The sequence below is a fragment of the Saccostrea echinata genome, unplaced genomic scaffold, assembly GCF_033153115.1.
Source record: "Saccostrea echinata isolate AGI-Se365-2 ecotype Australia unplaced genomic scaffold, CSIRO_AGI_Sech_v1 ptg000009l, whole genome shotgun sequence".
Taxonomy (NCBI): domain Eukaryota; kingdom Metazoa; phylum Mollusca; class Bivalvia; order Ostreida; family Ostreidae; genus Saccostrea; species Saccostrea echinata.
Genome location: NW_026889758.1, coordinates 24,943,125 through 24,954,438, shown reverse-complemented (window position 1 = coordinate 24,954,438; position 11,314 = coordinate 24,943,125). Strand labels below are relative to the sequence as shown.

The 11,314-nt window shown below is 33.1% G+C and overlaps 2 protein-coding genes across 2 annotated transcripts; one reads left to right on the top strand and one right to left on the bottom strand.

The window, feature by feature from the left end:
- The first annotated feature begins 338 nt into the window (after window positions 1-338).
- On the top strand, window positions 339-1,523 carry LOC133182578 (P2Y purinoceptor 1-like). The gene has a single exon (XM_061317424.1). It carries the CDS (start codon window positions 339-341, stop codon window positions 1,518-1,520), a length of 1,182 nt encoding a protein of 393 aa, XP_061173408.1. The 3' UTR covers window positions 1,521-1,523.
- A 5,454-nt stretch (window positions 1,524-6,977) lies between these two features.
- LOC133182577 (uncharacterized) lies at window positions 6,978-9,184 on the bottom strand. Its single transcript, XM_061317423.1, has 2 exons — window positions 7,309-9,184; window positions 6,978-6,982 (listed from the first exon to the last, which is right to left on the bottom strand). The coding sequence occupies exons 1-2, from the start codon at window positions 9,182-9,184 to the stop codon at window positions 6,978-6,980; spliced, it is 1,881 nt and encodes a 626-aa protein (XP_061173407.1).
- Between the last annotated feature and the right edge of the window lie 2,130 nt (window positions 9,185-11,314).

Here is an 11,314-nt window from a genome sequence, read left to right as displayed (position 1 = left end):
GGGTTTTGAAATAATGTTCACATCCAATGTTTCTTTGTATTCTGATCAATCGGACATTCGTCTTTTGACCTGAAAGTATCCAAACTTCATGTTCATTGTTTAATGTTGACTGAAATCTAAATTTGTGGACACCTAAATCAAATCACCATAACTGAGTGCGCTTCAGGATATCTCAGCAGGCGCAATCTATGAAGCAGATGTTCATGTGGAAATTATCACTTGGACTTATTTAACATTTGAAAACGAGATTATATAAAATCCATAGAGTAACATGTTGTGTGATGAACTTATATGCTTATTCTGTATTTATTCATTTTTTATTTGATATTCCAGAGATCATGAGTCTAACTAACGTGAATAAAACGAATCTGCAGAGCTTTTACAGTGTCATCTATGGATATATGCAGAACAATTACTACCCAGAATGGGAACACAGTAACGGAACGTCATTATGGTGGCTTAATGAAACCGAGGAAAACACACTTCTTCACAATGCTAGACTGTTTTATTCTTATTGTACACCCTTTGTAATAGTAATTGGAATTTTGGGGAATATCCTTTCGCTGTGTGTTTTTATGACAAAGAACTTGCGTAGTCTCTCTGCCAGTACGTATTTGTCTGTCCTGTCTGTCTCAGATCTCTTGACCCTACTATTTTACGTCACCGTGGAATGGCTTCGGCGGGGACTAGTCTACCTGGATCCAGAAATGAGGAATAAAATTCTTTTCTTTGATGAAAATGTGGTTTGTCAGTTTCAGCAGTACATGGCTTACGTTTCTAGACTTCTATCAGCATGGATTGTAGTTGCTTTTACATTGGAACGGTACATCGGTGTTTGTTGGCCGTTACTAAGAAAAATCATTTGTACCAAACGCGGAACTAAGCGCGTTATTGGTGGAATAATCACGTCTTCAACGATTGTTGTTCTCTACAAACCTATTTTGAGTGCCATTTATGTTAGTGCTAAAGGGAATCGCTACTGTACTACGGCAGAAAACTACAGCTTTTTGTCTTTTATTCTAGACAGTATTTACGCCATTTTGATGAGCATGATACCCTTCTTAGTTATAGTGGTTCTCAATATCCTTACCATCCGAAAGCTTTTGTCACGGAATAAAAATCGAAAAAACCATAATAACATAGTGACGGAGGAGAGTGTAATTCGACTGGAATTCACAATTATTTTACTGGTAGTATCATTCTGTTTCATCGCCTTCAACGTACCATTTTTTGTAGTTTGGTTGCGGACCTTCCTTCATTCCAAACATCTCTCCAATACAGAAGATTTAACCACATACGCGGACCCGGATTTCGATTATTGGCAGGGAATTCTATACATAACAAGAACAATTTTCAATATGAACTATTGCATTAACTTCTTCTTGTACATCATTGCAGGTGCTTATTTCCGACGAGAAGTTAGAATGTTGTTTTCGCGCCATTCTTTTCGCGATCTACCGTACTCTCTTTGTTCTCTGCGTCTGAACTCAAACACTCGGACGCCTAAGACATATCTTTGAGTCAGGTTCTTAAGTCTGGATGTCAATAAATCTTGTAAAGTTAGCTTCACTGGTTTAAGCTTCAATGCATGCAAATCATAAAGACATTTGATTTTTCACTTTAAAAAAAAATATTTTAATTAAACTATATCAAATCAAACACACCCTCACACACACACACTTGCACACCCTCTCACACATGTACACACACAAACACACTCACACATTCTACGAAAACTGTTTCAAAAGTTCGCGGACAATGTGAATTTTGGTTATGCTGGTTTTAAAATGAACACATTATCATATGTAACAACAACAACAACAAAAATCATGTGTAAAGTAAAACGGTGTCTCAATTTGAACCCGGATTAATACCTGGATTTTCGATCGACTGAGATTTCAGATATTGAGTCTTTTTTTTTAACCTTGGACACTAGGTTTGATATAGTACAATTTGAAATCAAAGTGTTGTTTATTACCAATCTGTGGTACTTCTCTTTTGATTCCTTCTTTGGATGTTCCAGAAATTCTCCATCTTCATGTAGAGAAATTCTTTTCATTAATGTTATTGTTAGTGGGAAAAAGTAAACTTTTTAAAGATGATAGCGCGCTTCTTTGTGTTTTAGTAGAGAATGACATGAAATCAAAAACTTAAATGAGAGTGTGCATAGCTAAGGAGTGGAAATTCACTGTACAAAAGGTTGACACAAAACATTGAGTTATCACGAAAAATGCATTACAGTCGAAATTGTCACATAAACTTCATGTAATCCAACCATAATTATAACTCATTGACAACTTTTGAAATGTGCCTTGCAATTATTTCAGAAAGATGATATTATAAAGCTGGAGTGTGAGTATAATGATCAAGTTAGCTTTGTACAATGATCAATAGCTTGATCTCCCCAGTGTTGATTTAATGAAAATCAACGTCACAATTAATACTTTGTAAATTGCAAGTACAAAATTTACAGTATGTGCAAAATTTATATTTTAACTACGACCAGTAATTTAAAACCCACGTGATATTTTTTTGTAAAAAGTTACAAATAAATTTGAGGGCAGAAAATATATACCACGTCTTGACAGAGACCAAAAAATCTGAACTTGTATCTTTTCTCTGGTTAATGAATATGATTTGTAAGTACTCTCAATTAAATATATTCATTGTTCAATATAATCGTCAAAGGCAATTTTAAAGATAATTTAAAACTTACAAAGCAGATTTCTCGTCACGATAGGGGCGCCTATTGTCTTGTTCCCTTTCTGTTTTAGTGTTCTCCTGTTTATATTTAGAAAATCTAAAGTCCTGGCTGATGAAATATTGACAGAATTGTCAGAATGCATTTTCAGCGTATTTTTATTGTTTATTTTCTATTATCCAACTGTCAAATAAAGAACAGAAAAAACTGGTTGATGATGATTTCGAGAAAGTTTCAAGAACGTGTTCCAAGCAATGCCAAATTGATAATCAAATTTAACGGCGATACACCATAAACTATTTATCTCATATTACTGTGATATTTTTTTCCCTTGCAGTATAGTTTTAACTCTTAACATTGTCTTCAAGTATAGTCTAAACAGCCTTGCTGCGCCTCTTGATTTTCACTGTAGTCTAAACACCGAGAAGGTTGCAAAAAGAAGTATGCCTGTTGTTTGTTCCCGATTCGTCTCCTTAAGGACCGTCAGTTAATTAATTATGTCAAGTTTTTGTTTTTTAAATTAAACCTCTTTAGAAGGCAGATTTTCAAATAATTGCTAGGCAATTGACATAAAAAAGTTGTGAAACTGGAAAGGTTACCAGCGGACACTGTACTGACATGACCCAAGACGATGAGGTAACAGAAGTACAATTGTTTTTATTATTGCTTGCAATATTTGTCTTGGTACCTCATCAACAGTTTAATATCATGGCTTTCTGAACATTAATGAACTTGTATAACGCTTTTCTACCATATAGATAAGGTTACAAATTCTAAAGTGCTTTCCTCAATATAGATAGATAGATAGATAGATATTAGGGATGGCAGTTTGTAACCGGTTAACCGATTACTCGGTCGGAACGATGGTAATAGGTTAGAAAATCTGTAATCGGTTAGTCGGGAAAAAATAAAATGTATGTAAATTTGAACGCGACTTTCTTAAAATTCACGTTTATAAATGAAACCTCTGCATACACGTTAATAATTTAATTTCGTTTGTATACTAGCCTCTGATTGGTTAATATCCAAAAAGGAACACAAATTATTTCTGTATAACCTGGTTTGGTATGGGGACACACCCCCCTGACAACCAGCTGAATCACCTGTATCCATGCAATCCTCTCATTTCCAGTCCTCGGGATTCATGGAAAATTCCAGATTTAATTAATGTACCTTTAATTTCAAACAATAATTCGATCTTACCACATGTAACCAAACAACATGGCTGCTAGGCCTATGTATCAGTTTTTACCTCCCCTCGATTCCCATCACTTCCGTTACTTCCGTTACTGTGGTTGTATTATTGAGCGGCAAATTTGAACTAATAAAAAGTAACGAAATTTTAAACCCATAGTTATTTAATGATTTTAAAATTAAATTATAAGGAAATAATTTAATTTTGTTTGTATTCTAGCCTCTGATTGGTTAATATCCAAAAAGGAACACAAATTATTTCTGTATAACCTGGTTTGGTATGGGGACACACCCCCCTTGACAACCAGCTGAATCATCTGTTTCCATACAATCCTCTCATTTCCAGTCCTCGGGATTCATGGAAAATTCCAGATTTAATAAATGTACCTTTAATTTCAAACGATAATTCGATCTTACCACATGTAACCAAACAACATGGCTGCTAGGCCTACGTATCAGTTTTTATCTCCCCTTGATTCCCATCACTTCCGTTACTTCCGTTACTACGGTTGTATTATTGAGCGGCAAATTTGAACTAATAAAATGTAACGAAATTTTACACCCATAGTTATTTAATGATTTTAAAATTAAATTATAAGGAATGACTCTAATCCTTGGCCAAATTATTCGAGTATAACCTGGTTTGGGTCAGTTTACGCTGTTTTATAATCCGCTTCGCGGATTATAAAGCGTAAACTGACCCAAACCAGGTTATACTCGAATAATTTGGCCAAGAATTAGAGTCATTCCTAAATGACTCTAATTCTTGGCCAAATTATTCGAGTATAACCTGGTTTGGGTCAGTTTACGCTGTTTTATAATCCGCTTCGCGGATTATAAAGCGTAAACTGACCCAAACCAGGTTATACTCGAATAATTTGGCCAAGAATTAGAGTCATTCCTAAAATAATTTAGCGTTTTCACATATGTCTCTGCGGATTGCGACCGCAGGGTAATTGGTCAGTTTGTTTAGTGTAAATTACTGTTTAAACACTACATGTATGTCGTTACCCTGACTGTCCTGTAATTCTTCAACAATATCATAATTAAATAAATCACCGTTGAGCAATGTGAATTGGTATGTCTATCTTTTGCAGTCATTTATCAAATTATTCATTAGACAAACATTGTAAATTAAGTGAAAGTTCCGACTTAGTTTTGTTTATGGCAACAATGCAGTATGAAATTGTGTGACGTTTGCTCTGGAAAATTTTCAATGTCTGATTTCTCAGGCATGTTTCACGAGTTTTCTTGATTTTTTTCTTGTCTATTGAAATTGAAATAAAATATATGTACATGTAGTTTCCAGATAAAGGTAAACAGAATGTTTCTTCTTAAGTTTTTTTTTAGTCTTCTTGTGTTTATATGAATAGAGATTCGTGAAAAAATATGTCAAAAAAATGTGTATTTTGATACGATTAACCGGTTAATCGGTCGGAACGTGTTGCGGTTAACAGATTGGCATTCTGTATACGATTGTCATCCGTAATATATATATATATATATATATATATATATATATATATATATATATATATATATATATATATATATATATATATATATATATATATATATATATATATATATATATATACATGTATATATATATGGATGTGCTTGAGCGATAATCCAGTATGGGATAGCACATTCATCGTCCATAAATGAAGGAATAACCTCGAACATAGTCAATGTTGTAGTTTTGCAATGCAGATTTTTGTTGAGCATGTTCTTCAATACTTTGAAAAAAAATCTCCATCTATGAATTTCTGTATTCTATCGACCCAGTCTCCTGCCAATTGCAAAGAAATGTATGATCCAGAAGAAAAAGTTGGCCTAGCTATTCCACTGTGTAGTAACTTTTTTACAATATGTACTTTAAAAAAAATCGATTGGGTTCTCTTACTATAGATTTCCTTTTAAGAACAGACTTTGTAACATGAAATCAAGCCAAACTGCTGTAACAACATGCAATGACACTAAACGAAATACGCGAAATAAACATGTAACCGAAATCCGGAATTTTTCTAGGTCCTGTCTGGATATGATTATTCAGTAAACAAAATAATAACGAAATATTACCATAGAATCAACGTGCAGTAACGAAACACTCAAAGAAAATGCTAACTACATGTGAATGTCTACACTGAGTGGTCTACCTAACAATTCTGTTGTTTCCCGACACAACCTGCAACTGTCTAATTAACACCTTATAAAAATACGAAAACACCTAAATTTATTTACTCAATCTATATATAATGGTAGATGAGGAACAAAATTTTTTAGACATACTTGTATCATCAGAGGTACATGTATATAGAACATGTATCCTCTATACTTAGATCCTTGGATTTTCCGATTTAAATATTGGTGTTGTATATCCTTCTAGCCATTTCTCTGGATAAATGCCAGTATTAAATATTGTGTTAAATAACTTTAGGAGGCAGATGTTTAGGTATGTATGTGATGCTTTCAACATTTCGTTTGTGATATTGTCTAACCCTGGGCTTTTTTCGGACTTCAAGGATTTCATACCTTTATGAATTTCAGCAGAGGATATTTTAAAATCTAACTGGGTGAAGGAAGTATGTAGTTGATTGTTTTTTTAATTTCAGGATATTATTTTCAATAGCTGCAATGCTATCTTTAAATTTTTCTGGTACCTTTGTTAAGGAGTGAAAATAATATGCATGTGCATTAATTGTCATCTTAGTGTTGATGCCCCCTACAGTACCACAATGTGTATGTGTATATATATATATATATATATATATATATATATATATATATATATATATATATATATATATATATATATATATATATATAGTGAAATTGTAGTAAAAGTCCAAGATCCAAGATAAACAAACAAGTTCACATTTAATTATTACACTAAGCGCTTTCGCCGTGAGGCTCTTCAGAGTGTAACAAAGTTTATAAAAACAATACAACTTGGTTGTTATGACGTCGTTATTGTGACGTCATAAAGGCAGCATTATATATTGGCGCAGGTAAATGTCATTAAGGCGCCAAAAGTAGAGAATTGAACATATGTACATTGTGATGAAATAGACTGCTAATTTTAAGCTATAATGTTCAATTTACATTTAGTTTAGGTTTAAATAATTTAACAAAGTAATCTTCCTTGGCTCTCCGTAATTGTTCATTATTTTCTAGAACTTTATAAAATGGAAATATTAAAAAGTTTCCATTCGCACATGAATCAAAATGTTCACTGCATGGCGTATTCCTGACAGAAGGGTCCCGTATTCGTTGTTTATGGACTCTTACGCGGTCAGCTAGTTTGTTACCGATCTGTCCAATGTAGTTTTCCCCGCATGAAGTACAAGTCATACAGTATATTAAATTTTTAGATTTGCATGACATATTCGCATTTACGTTAAATGTTTTACCACATTTAAAAGTAAACGTCTCTCCTGTTTTTAAATAAGGACAGGTTCCACATAGGGGGTCCATACATTTGGCCACTGTGCGTATGTCTTCATTTGACGAAAATTTGGCTCTTGTAAGGAGTTTCTTCAGGTTTGGGGGTTGGCGCCGGCTATTGATTATGTTCTTCAGGTCAATTAATTCCTTTAGATTTTGGGATTGTTGTAGAATGGGGAAGCACTGTTTTACGGAATTATACATATTAAGGTTCCGGGGGTTATGTGTAACGACAAGCGGGATTTCTTTATTGTTTTCCTGGGCCCCTGCTCTTGTAGAACTCCGGAGATCTGTAGTTGGTATTGACTTGGCCCTTTCAATAGCGACGTCTATTAGATCATTGGGATATTTTTGTCTAAGTAAAAAAGTTTTCAATTCCTGTAGACGGCTGTTTCTTCTGGTTTCATCTATGACAATGGTACAAACACGTCTTGCCATATTAAAAGGTATGTTACGTTTTACGTGTGAAGGATGGCAGGAATTAAATACAAGGTATTGGTGGGAATCCGTTTTCTTGTAGTATAAATCTGTTATGATTTTACGACCCTCCTTAATTATAAGGATATCTAAAAAAGGTAGTTCCAATCCGCTTTTTTCCACCGTAAATTTAATAGACGGGTGTAGATTGTTAAGAATTGAATGAAATTCTTGTAAATCTTCATTAGATCTGTTCCAGAAAATGAAACAATCATCTAAATATCGCTTCCAATTAAAGCGTATATATTGGGCAAACTGATTTCCAAATCTTCTTTCTGTTTCACTGATCAATTTTTCTTCTAAAAACCCAAGTACTAGGGTGGCATAGGTTGGGGCAACTTTTGTGCCCATCGCTGTTCCTTTTATTTGTAGAAAATTTCTGCTGTCAAAAACAAAATGGTTATTTTCTAATACTATTTTTAATCCTTCTAGGATAAAGTCTTTGGAAAATCTTTCATTTATTTCACTGCGGTATTTATCGATCCAAAAAGCGATTGCTTCCAGTCCCAGTGTATGTGGTATGTTAGTATAGAGGCTCGTTACATCAAAACTAACCATCTCTGTATTTATTTCAACTGTATCTGGGATGTGGCCAAGAAAATCCATATCATCCCTTACATAACTTGGTACAAGTTGGCATAGAGGCTTTAGAAGTATATCCAACAAGTTACTAATTCTGTGCGTGGGGCATGCAGGGCCAGCTACAATTGGTCTAAGCTTTAAATCTGTTGGTCGAGGTAATTTTATATATAAAGCGTTTTTACCTTCGAGTCCGTCCTGTATTTCTTTGGATTTGTGGATCTTTGGTAAACCATAAAAGTTACTAGATTTATTTTCGAAATTTGTTAAATAATCCACTTCTTTCACGGTTAAATTATCCGCAAATTTAGAAGTTAATTTCTTAATCTTGCATATGGTTTTACTGTCCTCATTAGAAACTAATTCTTTGTTGGTGTCCATAAGTTGGTCTAAAACCATTTCTCTGTAATGATCCATATCCATAATGACAATTGCTCCCCCTTTATCTGCTTCCTTTATAACAATAGAATTATCACTTGCGAGGCTTTTGATAGCTTCTCGTTCCAGTCTATTGATATTATCTTTAATACGGGTATTCATACAGAAGTCATTATTTCTTGCGGAACTTTGTAAACATTTAATAAATTCATCTAAATGTTTATCTCTATTAGGTGGTGGTTTGAAGTTACTTTTATTTCTTACAAGAGATTCGTCTATATTTTCTTCATTTTGAAAATATTCTCTAAGTCTAAGTTTTCGACAAAACTCCTCGGTATCTTTTATGAGATCCACATTATCCTGTTTTGGCGTGGGTGTGAAATTTAAACCCTTTTCTAGAATTTTCATTTCGTTTTCTGAAATATCTCTCTGAGATATATTAATAATTTTTACATCGATTTTCTGTTTTTGACTTCTGAGTTGTCTAAATTTGCAGAAATCGGAATGTTTTCTGTCGTCCCTTGTGGAAGCGTCCTTTCCACAAAAAATTATTCTCCGAATTGTTCCTTGTTTGATTTTCTTGTTTACTGTTAAAAACATGTAAACTGTTTTGTGCTGTCCGCCATCTTTGGTTCCTTTTAGGGGGTAGATTCCAGTGTTGATCCCTTATTCCGGCATTGTTGGGTTGTGTCAGCCGTTGATAATTTACATTTCTCACCATGTTTCCTTGATTGTTTTTCCTCATTTGGTTATCCTTGTTGCGAGTGTTATTTGGTCTGTTCTTATATGCATTGTTGTTGTTGTATGCCCGAAATTCGGATCTATGTGGTTTATCATTGCGTACGGCATCAGCGTAAGAAAATCGGTTTTCCTTTCTATATCCGGATTTTGTTTTCCATTGCTTTTGCCCCTACGATTTCTTTGTGTGTTCGGGGAATTTTTCGTCACTTCTTTCCCGTAATTTTTCTCATAACTATTAAGCCACTCCTGCTTTTTTTTCAAGAATTTTAGCAGATTTATCCATTTCATATTTCACTTCTGTTTTCCATAAATCAAGAAGTTTGGCTTTCATATTTACATCGGTTCTCTCTGAAATTTCTTTTTCCATTCTAGCATCACATTCCTCAAACTTGGTTTGATACTTCGGGACCCTTCTGTCAGGAATACGCCATGCAGTGAACATTTTGATTCATGTGCGAATGGAAACTTTTTAATATTTCCATTTTATAAAGTTCTAGAAAATAATGAACAATTACGGAGAGCCAAGGAAGATTACTTTGTTAAATTATTTAAACCTAAACTAAATGTAAATTGAACATTATAGCTTAAAATTAGCAGTCTATTTCATCACAATGTACATATGTTCAATTCTCTACTTTTGGCGCCCTAATGACATTTACCTGCGCCAATATATAATGCTGCCTTTATGACGTCACAATAACGACGTCATAACAACCAAGTTGTATTGTTTTTATAAATTTTGTTACACTCTGAAGAGCCTCACGGCGAAAGCGCTTAGTGTAATAATTAAATGTGAACTTGTTTGTTTATCTTGGATTTTATTTTAATTTATATATATATATATATATATATATATATATATATATATATATATATATATATATATATATATATATATATATATATAGAGGATATTCAATGTTTTGTAGATGAATATGGAATTTATTTCAAGAGTGGGACAGGATTTTTTGATATTTTCACGAGTGCGAAGCACGAGTGAAAATATCAAAAAATCCTGTCTCACGAGTGAAATAAATTCCATAGTCATCTACAAAACATTGAATTTTCTGTTTATTACATTTTCTTTGATTTTCCCTTTGCCTCTGTCTTTTCTTAACACAAGTGTCATAGCTTGGCTTGACGTCATAGTTGAGCGGTTGAGATGTCATAGCTTAGCAGTTGTGAGATTGAAAACATTACATAGCATGGATTTTAGCAACATATTTGGGAAGAAAATTGCAGTTTTAGCTCTCTCAAGATGTTTAGTTACTATCTCTGTCTTATGACAGGCCAGAAATTATTTTTTTACTTACTTTGATATCCTTTCACACTGTGAGAGAATATCATTTTGGTATTCTTTCACACTGTGAGAGAATATCACTTTTATTCAATAAATAAATCACAGTATTTAACTGTTGAAAATGTAATATATATATATATATATATATATATATATATATATATATATATATATATATATATATATATATATATATATATATATATATATATATATATATATACATTGAAGAGTCATATGTCTATATGTATATGTTTATATAGGTGCATGTATGTCTTAATGATTTTTTTTTCTTTCTCTCTTTTTCTCTCAACTATATTTTAGGCCTTTCTCTTGTAAGTTTGTTCTCTTTATGCTCATTTGGGCACTGAATTAGTAATAAAACGTATCTTATCTTATCTTATATACTGTACATATTTCAAATCTGCATTTCTTTATAGGATAGAAAATTCCACACTCGAAAATCCTACTTCGTTGGGGGGGGGGGTATGTGAGAA

Excerpts from the sequence above, each read along its gene's own strand:
- LOC133182578 (XM_061317424.1), top strand. The coding sequence starts at position 339 with ATGAGTCTAACTAACGTGAATAAAACGAATCTGCAGAGCTTTTACAGT.
- LOC133182577 (XM_061317423.1), bottom strand. The coding sequence starts at position 9,184 with ATGAAAATTCTAGAAAAGGGTTTAAATTTCACACCCACGCCAAAACAG.